General features: G+C 36.9%; 1 protein-coding gene across 3 annotated transcripts in view; it reads left to right on the top strand.

Moving 5' to 3' along the window:
- The first annotated feature begins 16 nt into the window (after nt 1-16).
- The window catches only part of LOC141426460 (sodium-coupled monocarboxylate transporter 1-like), a 38,968-nt gene continuing 20,759 nt past the window's right edge, over nt 17-18,225 (top strand). For 2 of the 3 annotated variants that reach the window (XR_012451237.1, XM_074085375.1), the window contains exons 1-4: nt 17-603; nt 5,592-5,805; nt 8,783-8,942; nt 16,445-16,510. Coding sequence is in view for 2 of the 3 variants with exons in the window: in XM_074085375.1 (XP_073941476.1) it covers nt 5,606-5,805; nt 8,783-8,942; nt 16,445-16,510 (426 nt within the window). In the remaining variant the exon portion in view is untranslated. The remainder of the gene's footprint in view (nt 604-5,591; nt 5,806-8,782; nt 8,943-16,444; nt 16,511-18,225) is intronic. The other variant, XM_074085376.1, reaches the window with a different exon arrangement.

Genomic DNA, 18,225 nt, shown 5'->3' with positions numbered 1-18,225 from the left:
TTTCATCAAATCCGGAATAAAGTGGAAAACCTTCATGAAGTTTTCAGTGTTAGATTTTCAGTCGGTAAAGCAGCGAGCAACTAGTAATTCATCATAGTTTAACTAGATGGCGGGCGCGTAGCCATGTTTATTCGCGACAGCGGTCAAAGTGCACGGTGCCTTATACAAGACTGGAATACATTCTGTCGTATGAACGACGGCGACTCGATCCACAATGTCGCCAGCCTTCGCCGCGTGGTATGCCGTCTGTATTCTTCCGGCATTTTATCGTAATATTACTTTAGAAAACCGCGTGTGAGACAATATTTTTCGACTGACATGAATGTCAGCTATTCCGTGAGTTGCGCACAGTGATGACATTGACGTACAGTGAGCGGGAAACTCGATTTTAGTTAGTGGGGAATGTGAATTCCCGCGTTTGATTTGACAGTGTTTCTCCAAGTTTGCTGAGTGAAAGTTGCTTGCGATGCGGTTATGGTGCGGCGGTAATGTTGCCAATACTTCTGCTCGCCCTTGCGTGATTGGCAAGACACCATATTTGCTAAGAATTTGACTTCCGTGCCCACGAGCCTGTTATTGTTGAAGAGATTAAGCAAGTCGAAGGTATCTGTGCCATTAAAACTGACATGTTAGCAAGTCCGATAGACTAAACAATCTTAGCGCTGAATTCAACCAATTTGAAAATCTAGATGAATCCGTAATACACACACAAGTCTAAGCGGAACGTTTACGAATATGGGTAAATGTGTTTTGCTTGGCAGCGAAACATTTGAAAGGGCAGTAAAAACAGTAAATCCTAACTACTGACTGATACCTAATAAGTCGCGGCTGAGGTGAGGTAAAACGGTTGCTAGGTGATCGTAGATTGCGTGTTTTCATTGAGAAATGATAAACAACGCATTCTTAGGAGCATTGGTGACAGAAATGTCCAGCGAAATTCGTACACATGTTGCACAGCACTCGAATAAATACGGTAGACTTAAGAAATAACCTGACGCGTTCAACAACACTTAAAATACTTAGTCGTGAGCGTTTACCTTTTACTACCTCAACACGCTTGGTGCAGTAATTTTTTTACCGGTAAGGAATTGGCAAAGTAAGTAATTGATGAATTGTGACTCTACCAAAAACAATATTAGCAAATTGACCTTTGCTTTGAAAAGAGTGTTGCTAACCAAAATATTATAATCGAAAAACATTTATTGGCCATAAAACGTACGTAAACCTGACGTAGTTTCAGTAGGTTAGTAATAGGGAAATGTTTTTTGGTGTGATAGCATGAAAATGTAGAGTACTTATGTTACGTATTCTATTAGAATGTGAATGTTAAAATAATGTGGAACGTACAATAAAGCTTTTATTGATATCATTAAATCTTCACTGAATATTATTGCGGAAAGCGACCAAATGCAGATAAGGTGGAGGTGGAGTTAGCTAGCAAACAAAATGGTACGATAATAAAAAAATAAGAAGTAGATGAAAATGAGACTAACATATTTTTACAAATTAAATTGTTACATATATAAAACATTTGGACGCGTGTTTAAATTTGACAGTTAGAAGGAAAGTGGCGCCCCACATTAAAATTTATTCTTCACCCGCCACGTGTCCTCTGGACCACAGTAGTCCCTAACTTTTTTTGCGCCGCCATATTGTCTGCTAGAAAATGGAATCTTTTTGTATAGGGACTTTTGAGAGTAAATCTTTGTGGGAAGGGCAAAAACGTGACGGGTAAATGATTTAAATTATTTTTAACACTGCATTGCTATCCCATTCACAAACTCCGAAACCAAGTACTGGAATGAATTAAATTAATTCTAAGGCTGTAATAATTTCAACTCTACATTTAGAGAAATATGTAAAGTTGGATTTGAAAAAATGCAGTCCGATCTTTACTACTATATTTGGCTACATTGGTACATCAAAGTAATGGACTCTCATCTGCTAACACGACATTATTTCCCTATTATGTCGTTTTCTTTATGTTTTTTGCTTGAAAAAGTCATTGGAGGTAAAGCGTTATAATAATAAAATTAAACTTAACGCGTTTTGTACTGTACAAATTAAATGAACGTAAATACTAAGTTGGACTAACAACAAGATACGTTCACAAGATATAATTCCCTTCTGATTTAATTTATAACCTATAAAATAAAGAGAGCTTTTTCCGTCTAGGCTTAAAACAAACAAATGTATTGAATTAAATGAAAGTGTCTTTAAATAATATCACAATTTCGGCCGGCAAATTCCACATGATACATTCAAGTTTTTTTGCAGATATAAATAACCCAACGGTTTGCATAATAATATTAAGACTGATCACTTTGTCAATATTTCCGGCTCTATCAATGCATCATTGTATTATTATAACCGTTAGGCATCAGTGAAGTATGTTTTTGGCATCAGTTTTTAAAGTCGAGATCATTGATAAGGTAGAAAAACGCAATGACTCTGAACGTGCTTTATTTGGCCTCGCTAATTAACATACCTTTCAAAATTAGTTTCAGATTGTTTTTAGTATTTTTAGTATTTATTTGGCAAAAAACATAAAATACATAAGGCTTTATTCTAACAAGTCTTACAATATTATGCACCCTGGTAGGGTATAGCCACATTTATAATAATGTTATATAATTCTATTAGGCAACTAAAAAGCAAGACATCCTACGTACTTGCATTAAAGCTTAAAAACTACGGTTACATTATACTATAAATTAAATTAAACTGTTATACACTATTATGGCACAATAATATCCTGTTTACAAAAATGCGTATAATAAGTACATGTACTTATTTATTTAAATTTACTGATATTTTCGTTCATCCATAAATTCCTTAATAGAATAATAACATTTTTCTAATAGATCTGTTTTTAATTTAGCTATGAATAATGTATTACTATTTATATACTTAATATTTAACGGTAATTGTTTACCTATGTATGGATAAGGGATTAATTTAAAAGCGAATCAAGCTTTTATTTATGTTGCATCGTTCGTATGAAATGTAACTATGTAGAGTAAATTGTGGTTTTAAAACTTGAAAACTATTTTACGAACACTTCTTGGTATTCGATCGAGCTGAAATTTGGTAAAGTATAGTGTTCATATAACAAACTGCTATTCTAGCCGGGATCGTCTCCGCAACACTGAACCCTTCAACGGTTAATGGCATCGACTTAACACTTGGTATGGCTATATAGGTCGGATGACAATGCAAGTAGGCACAGTCATCAAAATAGCTTCTTTTAAATTATTAAAAATATATTTAAACATTAACAAATCGAATATTTCACCATATTTTGAAGAAAGCAAGGTCGACTATTTGTGTAGGTTGATATCGCTATCCCTTAAAAAGGGTTAAATATTATTTTACGACGCATGAGATCTTGGTAATGAACATTAGTACGAACAAATTAAGTTGACTGTAAGCTTATATGTGACGAAATAAAGAAATATAATTGATTTCTTATCTACTTCGTATATACGACTGGCAGATTTTTCCTCGCATACCGCTTAGCTATCTCGCTCAGCTAACTTTTTTTTGCAGTAAACGCAGTGTAGAGTCTTATATGGTAGTGTACGGTCAAGGACTTTAATTCATGAGCCAACATGGAACCGTTTCAAAAGAGATTTTCCTTGTTAATGAATGCGATGTCGCTATGACGTCTACTGAGAAATGGTTCCATGGTGGCTCATTAATAAAAGTCCTTGACCGTACATCTACATACATATGTGTTTCTGCATGGCCTAGATTTTATTTGGCTGTCACCTGCTTCTAACTTTTTGAGATGATTTTATGAATTTGGAGAAATTATTTGATTACGATTCTTAGAAAATACAGAGCTGAAAAAAACATTTTATCAAAGTACCTTGGTACCTTTGTTGTTAATTGGCATACGTTGTGAAATAAAAGATAAACAGTTAAAGTCGTTTTATTAACAACAGATTTAAGAGTTGATTTAAATAAAAAAGATACCTCTACATTATCTGTCTGTAATCTTAACCTTTATTACACGACTCCTCACAAAAAAGGAGTCTATTGTGATAAAGGTCATCGACTTGCATTGGCAGAGTTTTCAAGGTCGGAGACTTTAAGTCACCGCTACCTAAAAACGTTTGGCTTAAAAATATATCGAACCGAGTTCATACAAATTTAGCTTTAAAACTGGATTCAGACGTTGAGACTTCTGATGCTGCTAAGTTCAGACATTGAGGTATATCTGCATAGCAAGCCCAATTCCATTCAAGCGTCTTTTAATAAGTTTGCTATTTTTAAACCTATGTAACTATTTGGTCACGCTAGAATCACCGTTCGAAATTTAAATCAAGTCATAAAAATATCGCGGTTGGGTCTGATACAAGTCTGATATCACAACCACGTAATGTAAAAACCGGTTTTCACTGCATTTAAAAATTTGCGTCTCACGCGGCGTTAAATCGATTCAAAAATAGGTTTTTGTTAAAAAAAAAAAACTTTTAATTCAAGCTTTTTGCACTGACTGTACTTTTCGTCAACAGCGTGTATTTGCATTGTCATTCAAACTGCTTATCCATACCAAGTTTTGAGTGGATGCCATTTACCATTGAAGAGTTCCGTCCTGCAGAGACGATCCTGGCCGGACTGTCAGAATTTTACTGCTAGATTATTGTATTGTCACAGACAGGGTTCGTAAAATGCGAGCAAAATTAAAATAAGTGGTAGGGTTGTCAATTTGTCATAATTGTAAGACGTCATTTCAATCGATTTTGCTCCCATTTTACGGTCTAGGCACAGAATTTGTATAAGTATGATATAATATATTATATATGCTCGATTGGATACCAGGAAGTGGTCGAAAAATGGTATACAAATTTTGAAATCACAACTTACATACGTACAACATACGTTGCCAGTTAAAAATAAAAGATCGATCATGGACGACAATGTACAGTCGAGTGCAAAAATAAGTATCTATTCGGTCCACTCAAAAATAAGTTACTACGGCCTTATTGCGTCGGAATAAGAGTCTGTGGTACATATTTTGAAACTTTGAATAAGTTAATATTTTTACACTTGACTGTACCTCAATGTGATATTTCTCGCACCGTCTTAATCAGGTTTAAATGTCATGAGCAGAGCTATCCGCTCTCTGTATTATCGACAACTTTTTTAATACCTTGTTTAATTAATGTAAAAATGTGAACAGCATAAATTTTTAAAAGACCACACCGGTGACCTCTGCTATTCAGGTTTAGGTTTAAAGACATTTTATTTTCATATACAAAATACATTACATCGCTTCCATGAGAACAATAGTTTTCATTATCATAAAATATAAATAAAAATAGTAGATTATACAACAAGAGCATAAAACGAGCCATTTTATCTGAGACGGCGAGGGTGGATAGACACGTCGAGGGGAAAATGGGTTTAATGCTATAGTAGATATAGAGTGTTACACTGCTCTTCATTTCGATTGCGAGGAGTTGAAATAGCAATAGTGGAAAAAACTGTTCACTTACGAGTTGGTTAGGTATATAATAAGCAATCAATTAATTTTAATTATTTTAGTTCGTACGATACAAAACTTATAAGATTTCTTGTTCCAGTATATTGAATCAAGATGCCGTTCACGATGAAAGAGGGTGGCTTCGGCACGGGGGACTACGTGGCGTTCGGGATCCTCTGCGCCGCGTCCTGCGCCGGCGGCGTCTGGTACAGCGCCATGGGCTCGCGCCGGAAGACGTTGGTCGACATTCGGGACTACCTGCTGGGGGGAAAGGCCATGAGCACCACCCCTGTTGCCATGTCACTAATAGCCAGGTAATGATGAATATTGATACACTTTGCTGAAATAACAAGACCGAAATTTCGGCGTGAATACGGCTGCAATGCTGCTTCAATTATTCGCTAGTAGGTACACATTTGCTGAAATATTGATACGATTTTCTAACACGTTATTTTCGCACTTAGCGTGTGTCACAGCAGATGGATATCTACGTCGGATTGTAAATCAGCCGCAAAACTTCGGTCGTGTATTTTCGGCGTAGTGTGCTCAGACACAAATGCTAGTAGCGATCAGTATCCATTTGAGAAGGCGAGTGGCGTTAATTGGCCATCACATCATAGGATAGTCTAACTGAGACATAATTTCTTCACTTCTACACTTCAACTTCAGTCATCACCAGAGAAGCCGTAGTTTAACTACTTACATATGTTATTCATAAGTCAAACAATGAATTGTCCTTGTGCAAGGTCCGCCCGGATGGCTACCGCCATCTTGCTCGCTAATCCTGCCGTGAAGCAGCAGTGCTTGCACTGTTGTGTTTCGGCGTGAAGAGTAAGACAGCCGGTGAAATTACTGGCACTTGAGGTATCTCATCTTAGGCCTCTAGGTTGGCAACGCAACTGCAATACCCCTGGTGTTGCGGATGTTTATGGGCGGTGGTGATCTCTTACCATCAGGAGACCCACTTGCTCGTTTTCCATCCAGTCGAATAAAAAAAAAGTGAATGGTCTCAGGGTTTTAATAATTTTGCGAATAATTTGTTTATCGCGCGTAGTCGTGAACATACAATTTTTCCTTGTTAAAACTATTCTATGCTCTTCTCGGGGTCTCAAACTATGTTCATAGGTACCAAATTTCATTACGAGCGACGAACATACTCACTTTCGTATCGTAATTATAATATTAGTAATGATTACCGACACCTACATAAGTATTGCTACAAGCGACCTGAACATCAACGTTTTCCGACAACTGAGAAATCGTGATACCTATGTTATTATTAAACATGTTAAATGATATTACATGGCTAGAACTGTGAACTGTCATGACAAAGAAAAAAATACGTTTCTAAGACCGCATTGCAGAAACGTCTTTGTAAAAATATTGAATTATTACTTGTGTTAATGTATCTCGACTGTGTACTTAATCGTAAAAGTGATCTTTGACCGAGTAAAAATTAAAATAAATGTGATGTCGTTTTGCAAAATCTATGATTGATTAATCGCGGATTCGCGGCTAAGGATTACACTTACGTAATCCTATACACAGCAGCACAGCATATTAATAAAAAAACTTTTCGAAGTATAACCTAATGTTTTTATTAAATTCTGGTCACTCTGACAGCAGTAATCCAGTATTATAAAATAATGATGTTTCATACAGTCATACATTTTCTAGTAGATATTTGAATATTGAAATTCATATGGCATTTAAACTAAAATAATTGTATAGTTCTTATTGGGTTAATGCGCGGTAATTGGTTCAAATATCAAAATATTGCACGCTAACAGGATATCTTGATTCGATTTAACACAAGAGTTTAGAAAAGTCTGAGATGAAATCAAATCAAATTCGAAAATCAATTTCAGTAAGAAAAATTTAAAAAACTGTTTTATTATCCCATCACTACCTATTACATTTTTTGTAGTACCTAAATGATAAAGTTTTGCTGAAATAACACACTTGACTTTTATATGTACTTATACGCGTATCCATATGAATACGTATGCGTATGTAGGTGTACATTATGCACTATTTACTCAGAAAAATCTATGTCACTGTGAATTGCCAATTTAGGTAAATACTCAATGCCAGCTATGCATAGCGTGATAAAAACATGAAGCACCAAAACCATGATGGTGTTTGCTGATGAACAGTGCGCTTATTTCAGTTTATTTTTCACAGTTTCTGTAGGTGCTATTGTGACACAACGGGTTTTTAACTTTGTGTGTGAAACTATGTTGTGTCCCTCTGCGTGCTTGTGTTTTGTGTGTGCTTGAGTCAATGACCACTGAGTACTTATAATGATATCGCCTAAATACTTTCTATTCGGTTCTTCGTGATTCTTCTTTACAATCGTTTTCAAAAAAAGGAAGAGGTTATTGTATATTCCACTGAATTTATGTTTTTTTATGTATGTTCGCTGATTTCTCCCTCAATAGTGAATCAACTATCTTTTTTTTATCCCTAAGAATTATACTTCTCGGGTGACTTTGTCACTAAGTCAGAATCTAATGACTGGATCTCAGGGAAATCGATGGAACTTTCCAAATACTGCAGGCACACGTATAGAGGTTCGGCTATATTTTGTATAACTGTTGAAATCATCATTTGGTAAAGTGGAACTGATGAGAAAGACCATATATGTATGGCCACCCGGAACTACTCAATAACAAGTATTTCACGACTTGTGATTCGATTACTTTATACAGTTGTTAAAAAACACTTATGAAGGCCACCGGCCTACTTTCACAATGAGAGGACTTGTTAATGTAATACTAAAAGCGCTGCAAACTTGATACTCGTACAAAAACACATAAAAGTTTTCTCATCATCATCATCATCAGCCTATAGCAATAGCAGTCCACTGCTGGACATAGGCCTCCCCCAATGAGCGCCATTGCGCCCTGTTCTCGACTACATGCATCCAGCTACTGCTTACCAATCATAATAATCGCATCGAATTAGAAATGAGGAGATACGTAGAAGAACAAAAGGATCACCAAGCCAAGAGAATTAGCTCGTTGAAGTGGTAATGACCATTTCATATAAGCACGGAGAACGGATGATCGTTGGGGCCGCAAAATTCTCGAATGGAAACCACGGATCGGCAAGGGCACCAACGAGATGGATGGATGACCTGGTTAAAGCCACGGGTTCACGGTGGATGCAAACCGCTTCCAACCGAAGCAACTAGAGGTCTATGGGGGAGGCCTATATCAAACAGTGGACGTCCTGCGGCTGGGATGATGATGAATAGTTTTCTAATGTATTTTAATTTTGTTCCAACAGTTACGTGTCAGGAGTAACGATATTGGGCACGCCGGCTGAGATCTACAACTACGGCACCCAGTACTGGATGGTGATCATCGGCGTGTCGCTCAGTTGCGTCATTGTGGCCACGGTCTACCTGCCAGTATTTTGTACGTTAAGGCTATCGTCTTCTTATGAAGTAAGTAGCTAACTACTAGTGTTTACCCGCGGTTTTGCTCGCGTAAATCATTTGATCCAGCAGTTGAATTTAAATTCCGAGATTTTACTAATACTTAAACAAAAGTGTTGAAAAGTAAAATAAGAGTTAATTTCAGATTAAAAATGCCGTTTACGTACATACAATGAAGGCATTTTACGTAGAAATAACGCATAAGTGCGTATTGAGTACTTACGTTCGTTATAAAACAATTCGCGTCAGAATAACATTTCGCAAAAGATTCCTTTAGCTTAGACATACATTTTGTAGTAATAACGTATATTTATTATTTAAGTCATCTTAAGCATAATATTCTAGAAGCAATCATAGGAAATTATAATGTTTATGGTATTAGAATGTAAACCAAAAAAACCAGGTATTGTAAGAATGAAGTTATGATAAGTAAGAGTTATGTTGAAAATACTTTACCAGTGGCTTTCTCGTGTAAACAGTTGTAGAACACTGTAGATAAAATAAATTAAACATAATCTATCCGTCTTTCGTTAATCACGCTGTACAATTAGCTACGGTTTGATACCTACTTAAGTAGTACCTAAGAGCAAAATGAATAACAGAACTAGCTTTTGCCCGCGGTTTCGCTCGCGTTAAATTTGGGGTACCTAACATACATTTACTTTCTTAGAGCCTTTTTTTTGATTATGTGGAAATACAAGACAGACGTTGTTTTAGACAGATGGCGCAAATTTTCGAATTCAAAAATCAACCTTATGTAGGTAATCATTATTCGTACCAACTTTGAAACCCTGTTTCACATTTTCACATATTCAGGGGTGGAATTTTAGAAAACGTTAAAGTACCTACGTACAACGCGTTTCTTTTCTCCGCGACTTCGCAGCTTCGTACACGATAGGCTTATTCCCGCGGGATAAGAATAAGTAAATTCTAATTATAACTACACTACACTGTCCCTGTATATAAATTGAAACAGGTTTCTTTTATCTAGAAAAATCGCAAAGTTCCCGAGGGATAGATATAACTCATTTCATTAGGTCGATTTAAAAAAACTATCTCTAATTAACATTAGCTACGTACCTACCTACTTTTTCCTCCGGAAAATGCGAAATCCCCCGAGATAGAAATCTTTCACTAATAGAAAGCTACCTACACTGTTTTCGATTGACACAATCTATTTTTATTCCCAGAAATTTTTAACTTCTTACGGGACAAGAATTATTGTTTTGATCTATACTCAGTGGCATTCTTTATACAAAATTAACTATTTGAGGGCCAGCTTTTTGTCGCTCAGTATATTTTAATATTCTTAATTGTCAATGAGAAACATTGTAGCTTTCTATTATTAAAATAATTTTGAAAATCTACCCCGAAATTGAATTAAGTCTTAGAAGAAGTAGTCTATATCAATCAGGGATAGCGTAGCTTTGTATTGGTCAAAGATTTATTTAAATTTGTTCAGTAGTTTCAGAGATTACCCCCAACAAACAAACAAAAAACAAATAAAGTTTAGATGTAAATTTCCCTATCTTCTGGGATTTTCTAAAAAAAAAATCCTTAGTGCGCCTCATTACTTTAAACCTAAATGTATGCCAAATTTGAAGTCTCTAGCACCAGTAGTTTAGGCTATGCGTTGTCTGTCAGTCACTCAGTCATGGTACTGTTTAGGTTAGGTTAGGTATTAGATAAATAGTGTTACGTAATAAGATGATTGGTTTGCCATAGGTATATATAATGTTTATTTTCTTTTTTTTAGATCATACGTGTACCTAAGTTATAGTTTGTTTTTTAGAACTTCTTTTTTTAAGATTTTTCATCTTTATACCTAGTTATATATTTTAAGTACTCTTTTTATTTATTTTACAAAACTTGAAATCTTATTCTAGCTCATATGTAGCTTAATACACCCTGGTAGAGTAAAGCGATAGGGTTTTTATAATAGTTCTCACTTAAATAAATACCGTGTCCGTGTCTTTAATGTTAAAATAGGTTTAAATTGAAACTAAACAGCATCTCTTACTTTACCTTAATGACATGTCTGTCTATTGCATTTTGAAAGAAAGAAAGAAAGAAAATACATTTATTCACAACACAAGACAACAATATTATTAAGTACAAATAAACAACACAAAGGTAAGTATATGTCATTGCGGTTGTGAATCGGACACTGGCTCAGCATAATACTGAAACGTTAAAAACACGCCAGCGCTGATTTTCAGTCAGCACCGTCGGCAACCCTCAGACCGTTATAAAAACATACTACATAAGACTACATAAATAAATAGATAATTTGTAAACTAGAAAACTAATTTATTACAAGCTCTGTAACCTATGTGGTGTCAACATGACATTATTTTATTATCCACGTAAAATTTAATTTATTTATTTACCACGAGACCATCGCAATTATTTTATTATATACGCAAGAAAAGCGTCGTTTAAAATAGTATAAGAAAAAAGAAAAATCCATATTCATCTGCATTTTGGTGTTCGTATCGTAACCAAGGACGCCAGGGACGCTGCCTGCGTTACTGGGATCGCCTCCACGGCAACGCCTATGTGACTGTCGCTGTTTGACATGTTTTTTCTTGGGTGCTCCGTCAGTGAAATTTTTTTCTTAAAAGTATAAGTTTTAAAAGGATATTCACTATTTCTTCAGTGCAGAATCAGTGTAGTGACAATGTGTTTTTATATATATTTTAGTTTTTTTATTTCTCTTTCATGTAGCTATTGTATATATATTATTATAAATATGTTAGTTCAGTTAAGTTTGTCTTCAGATGGGAGTACACTGCTCGAATGTCCGATCTGCGTGGACCGTAAACTTTACAAAGGTGCAAGGGGCTTAAACATCCACTGCAGCCGTCGACACGTCCCTCGAATAGGCTCCAACACATCCTTTTTTAAATCCTACTGGAGACGGTTCCAGTAGCGCAATAATCGAACATTCAAGCACCGTGGCCCTCAGTAAAAGGTTGGGTCTTTTGAAGCATGGTCGCAAACTGATAAAACGTATCCCGAGAGCAGCACGTGTGACAGTTTCCCGAAAACTTTCGGAATACGTGGCTAAAGTTGTAAGTGAGAATACAGTTAACGCATGGGAAAATTTGCTCACTTTTGCATATGCAGCCCTACACATCGAACCAGGCAACAATAATCGCTCACTTTCTGTTCTCATCAAGGAAAATGTTTCCCGCATCGATTCATTTAAATTTAACCATCTTACTTTCATTGAACACAGTCGAGTTCCCTCGACTTACATCCGGGCAAGGACAGTAGAAGCAAAACTTGCAGACGGGAATGTAAAAGGTGCGGCGAGGCTTTTATTCTCAACTGACTCTTTGGCCACGAATTCTTCGGAAACCCTTAAAGCCCTTCGTGAGAAGCACCCTGCTCCCTCGGACACTATGCAGCTCCCTAGCTCTGCCTCTAACACCCAGCATCATCTTAAAGTTAACCCAGAAGCTGTACTATGCGCCATTCAGTCCTTTCCGAACGGATCTGCTGGCGGCTTAGATGGTATTACACCACAGCACTTAAAGGATCTAACTGGTCCTGCTTTGGGAGATGTTGGCAAATCACTTGTTAATGACTTGACTTCTTTAGCCAATCTTATGTTAGCAGGTCTGGTCCCTGAAGAAATAGTGCCCATTCTATATGGAGCCAATCTCGTGGCCTTGTCGAAAAAAGATGGGGGAATCCGTCCGATTGCTGTTGGCAGTACTATACGTCGCCTCGTGTCTAAGCTATGCTGCCGAGCACTCCGCGAGCAGCTGATTAATAAATTTAAACCACGGCAGTTAGGTTTCGGCGTTCAGGGCGGTTGTGAAGCTGCTGTTCATGCTGCTCGCACTTTTCTTGACTCTACTGACTACGACATACTAATCAAAATTGACGTGAAAAATGCATTTAATTCGGTTGATAGGGGCGTCTTGCTAAACGAAATTCAAAAAGAAACGCCGGAAATTTTCGATTATTTATTTCAATGTTATAGCAGCCCTTCTAAATTACTCTTTGGGACTGAAGAAATTGCCTCAAGCGTGGGCTGCCAGCAAGGAGACCCGCTCGGACCCGTAATTTTTAGTCTTGCTATCCATCCCATCATATCTGCCTTAACTTCAAAATTTAATTTGTGGTATTTGGACGACGGTACACTGGGGGGTCGGCGTCATCTGTCATTCAAGATTTACAGACTGTAATTGATAATTTTCAAAAAATTGGTTTGGAGCTAAATTTGCTAAATGTGAAATATATTTTTCGAGTTTGCTTTCACAAACCACCTGTTCTGAAATATTATCTCGGGTCGAAGTTCTTGCACCCAACATCGCCATTAAATCTCGATTTTCATTAAATCTCTTGGGTGCTCCCATTTTTGAAGACGGCTTTTCTTCTCTTGTAAATTCCAAGTTAGACCTTTTCAGACAAACATCTAACAGGCTTTTAGAAATTCACCCTCATGCGGCCATTTTCATTTTGCGCATGTGCCTTTTTACTCCTAAATTTACATATTTACTCCGTTGTTGTCCCTTATGGAAACATCCGCACCTTACCAAAGACATTGACGCCCTCCTGCGAGAAACCGTGTCGAAAATACTAAACAGTATCTTTGACGATCGCTGTTGGGCCCAAGCTTCACTTCCAATAAAATTGGGCGGGCTTGGCTTAAGAACAACTTCAAGCACAGCGCTTCCAGCCTTCTTATCCTCCGTTAACAGTTCGGTGCCACTCATCAGACAGATTCTAAACGTTTCCAACTCTGTTGATGTTGGTGGCCCGTACTTGACGGAGGCTACGGAGGTTTGGCGCGCCTTGTGCCCTGAAGAAGATGCCCCGACAGGCTCCAAAGCGTGTATGCAACGATTATGGGATCTGCCAACGGTAAAGCTAGTTCACAATCGGCTAATTCTTCAGTCCCCAGATGCCGCCGACCGAGCAAGAATTCTTGCTGTTTCGGAAAGGGAGTCAGGTCATTGGCTGCATGCCTTACCGTCTACAAACTTGGGCACTATGCTAGATCCAGCGCATTTGCGCATAGCTGTCTGCTTGCGCTTGGGGGCCAGAGTTTGTGAGCCCCACCGATGCCAGTGTGGTAAGGAAGTGGATCATCTAGGCCGCCACGGTTTGTCATGTGTAAGAAGTGCTGGCCGCTTATTTCGACATGGTGCGCTAAATGACCTCATCCGTCGGGCCCTCACTACCGCATCAATTCCAGCAACTCTAGAGCCGTGCGGTTTGTTGAGGGACGACGGAAAAAGGCCGGATGGTGCCACCTTAGTGCCTTGGACTTTGGGACGAACTTTGGTGTGGGACGCGACGTGTGTCGACACTCTAGCCGCGTCTCACATCCAGAGCACCGCGCTCAGAGCTGGGGCGGCTGCTGAACAGGCTCAGATAAACAAGCGCCGCAAATACTCAGCTTTAACAAACTATCATGAGTTTGCGGCGCTTGCTTTCGAGACAATGGGTCCATGGTCGGAAGACACAAAAAAATTTATCAAGGACCTATCTACTCGGCTGGTTTTGGCCTCAGGTGACCCCAGGGCTGGCACTTACCTCTCGCAAAGATTAGGAATAACAGTTCAGAGAGGTAATGCTGCCAGTGTCTTGGGGTCAATGCCTGGGGCAGAAAATTTGGATGACGTTTTTATTTTGTAACATAGTTTAGTTTATAAATAGTTTTAGTCTTGGATGTTAGATAGTATTTATTGCTTTTCCTAATTATAATCAAGGTCTTTTTTAGGAACGTACAATATTTTATATCTTATTTTGAAAAACTTTGTTATTTATTGTGTGACTTTAAAAATATAAAAATAAATTTATTAGATACGCATTTTACATTGCAAAGATTTTAATAGCGCAATACGAATGGTTTGTTTAGGAATGCATTTTAAAAGAAGGTGTGTATCCGGCAGTTACACGTATACAGATGGAGTACTTTCGTAATCTTAGACGTAGAGATTTATCTCAACGCATATCTTTCTAGGTTGTTACCGATGTGTAAGACGATCTATCATATTTAAAACCGGCAAAGAAAACTTGACAAGTTGCTACACGGATATTGATAACGTATGAGAAAATGTCTAGTCTGTTTGTTTTTTACTCATTTTAAGGTGTTTCTGTTATCCCTGATATTGTCATTGCAAGGTTAATTATTCGGCAAAGTTTAACAAGCATGTCATTGCTGACATTTTGTTAAATTGTTTTTGACCTTGAAAAATCTATCAATTGTGTAGAAGACAGTTATCAATCAGACAGTTATCAGTTATAAATATCAAATGTTTTTTTTACTTTTTTATGACATTGAGTATGAAACGAACAAGGGCCACCTAATGTTAAGTAAACATTTCCTGTGTTACTATAAGGAAGGATTGAAGGTATTTTTGTATTTTAAACGAGTTATATAATAATTAATAGTCACTTTCCTTCTTTAGTTTTATTTAAGAGGATATCTGAAAATTTTGAAAAAATACGACCTATCCCGCACCTCCACCATAATGGTAATGAGTGAAGGCCCTTGGTGTTCCAATAGTATTACTTAAAAATTGGTCAAGTGCGAGTCGGACTCGTACATGAAGGGTTCCGTAAACAGTTCAGTAAAAGTTTTTCTTAAAATTCTTCTAATATAAGTTTTTTTTTGCTGACTGTACTTTATGCCCCTGGTTACAAAAGTACTCGTCAAGACGACAAACGAGTCCAAACTCGATGCGGTCGTGTCGTTTATCACAGAGTTCCTATGGTCACCCGCTAGCTTTATCATCAGATCAACCCCATGTCCCTCTCCTGTGGCCCGGCGGAAGACCAGTGCTGGTTTTCAACCAGCGATATGGACCTTTTTATAGCGGCAACATTTCTTATTGTTATTTTTACTAATTATGCGTCATTGCTGTTCTAAATAAATTATTTTCTTTCTTTCTTTCTTCTTTCCATGTTATAATAATATTGCATTGTCTTTGGATTTATACTTACATGCGTGTAAAATTTCAGCTCAATCGGTTGAAGATATCCACTTCAAATTTGATTCCACCCGAGCAAACATAGTTACATTACACTGCAAATAAATATAAAGCTTGTAATAAGTTTTTGTTTAAAATTTCATTTTTAATACAAGCTTTTTTTGCCGAATGTACTTTTTATTGATTTTTTTTGGCGGATTTTACGATCGGCCGCCGACAGATATATAAGCTCTTTGCTAAGTCACGCCTCCATTGACTAATAGATCACATCAATGTTAGGGGCCGTTATAGACGGGCTGCATTTCAACTGCAACGTAACGGCAACTTGCGACTGTACCTATATCTATAATTTCAATTGCAGCGTGCAGGTTGCGTGCAGTTTTGCCGACTGCTATGAAACTGATTAGGAAAATTGTATGTACCACTCGGCAGTTACCTTGCAGTTGGAATGTAGTCGGTCTGTATCGACCCTAAGTGTCTTTGTATTTTGTTGGCTCGATATTGAATGACGTTGTTTTTTTAGAACAACTAATAAATCGTGTTTTTGTCTTGTTGCAGTATTTAGAGTTAAGGTTCAACCGCCACGTTCGCGCCGTAGCATCAATTTTATTCCTATTGGACGAGGTGAGTTATTTCCTACAATACAGCATTATTTTATGTTGTGAAATATTTTATAACCTAGCGCGTAGAAGGTTTTATCACGAAAATTACGACTAATAGGTAAGTTGCCAGTTACTTCTTATTTTAATGCTTGCTTCCATTTGCTCAGCAAATAATCCCTACTAATCCCTACTTTAATATTATAAATGCGAAAGTAACTCTGTCTGTCTGTCTGTCTGTCTGTCTGTTACGCTTTCACGTCGAAACCACTGAACCGATTTTGGTGAAATTTGGTATATAGATATTTTGAACCCCAAGGATCAACATAGGATACATTTTATTCCGGTAGAGGGCGCCACCGCGCGATAACCTAGATCCGCGCAGACGAAGTCGCGGGCTTAAGCTAGTATAGATATATAAATGCATGCTTCATCGTATCAGATGATACGACTCTATTTCTAGGGCCAGTAAGAAGTGTCAGATATTTTTGCACGCTTCGCTGTGGCGGATATTAATGCAGGTGATTGTACTAACAATACATGGGGCCTTGCCACTTTATATCTGAAATGTGGTTACGAAACCTATACTCGCTTTTAAAAATTTAAAAACTTAGTATATACATAGGTACGAGTAAATAGAAATTTTATTCCTAATTCTGTATTTAACTTTTGAGAGAGAGAAATATTTAAGCAGACATAATTTTGAATGCATAATTTTCAAAAGTACTCGTATAGTTGCATAGTTTCAAAGTTACCTAATCAGACTTTTAAAAAATATGAGTCTGTTCATCAGATGACAAATTTGCCATGTCTACTGTATTTTTCCGATATTCGGTAAAAAAATTAGAAAAGGAAATATGAGAGGTAGACGAAAGATTACAGCGCGAAAAAAACTATGTGTTTTCAAAGTTTAAATAAAATTATTTATGGTCAGAAAGTGCGTCATTATATAAGTAAGTAGTAACGCATATTATAACGTCACAAATTCAATAGCAAAGAAAGAAAGAAAGAAAATACATGTATTTAACGCCATAAAAACAAACATAGAACAAATACAAGACATACATGACGCTAAACAGGTCCCTACTCAGCATAATAAAAAAGCACATTAAAAATGGAAAGTTATTACATTGTAATCCGGGCAATCTACGAGAAAGATTTAGAAAAATTAAACAAATTGAAAAATAACGAAACATATGATATGACAGCCGCACTAAAGTTCGTTGTTTAGTGCCACTGTCAAGTGTTTTCTTATTTTTCACCGGTTTCAGTAGGCACTGAGAAACGTCATTTATGTTACATTCAGTCGATCACAAATAATCTACTGTCTGGAGTTAATAAACGTCGTAAACTGTTATCTATTTACTATTCAGTCTGGTTGATAAATGAGCGCAGGCTTTGTTTGAAGGTTTCATGAATAATTATGCAATAATTATGATAATGTGATGTTTACTTTTCTAAATTGTTAAACAAATAGTTATCGTTTGTGATCTATGACGAGCCTTGTCGTGAGATACCAACATAACGTCTTGAAAATTACCTAAAATTGATCACGATGATGATGATGTGTGCTTATTATCTCTTATTAAGAACAGGACACCTAGGTGACCGAGCTTGGCTCGGAGTTGATTTTTTTGGTCAGTCGTGTTCTTTTGAAGAAAATACGTATTTAAATAAACTTTAAATTGTTAGCTAAATCAATGTATAAATAAAATGGAATTTAACCTTTTAACCGCCAAT

This window comes from Choristoneura fumiferana, chromosome 3, assembly GCF_025370935.1.
Source record: "Choristoneura fumiferana chromosome 3, NRCan_CFum_1, whole genome shotgun sequence".
Lineage (NCBI taxonomy): Eukaryota > Metazoa > Arthropoda > Insecta > Lepidoptera > Tortricidae > Choristoneura > Choristoneura fumiferana.
The sequence above is the reverse complement of the archived record's forward strand: the minus strand, read 5'-3'. Positions and strand labels throughout refer to the sequence as shown.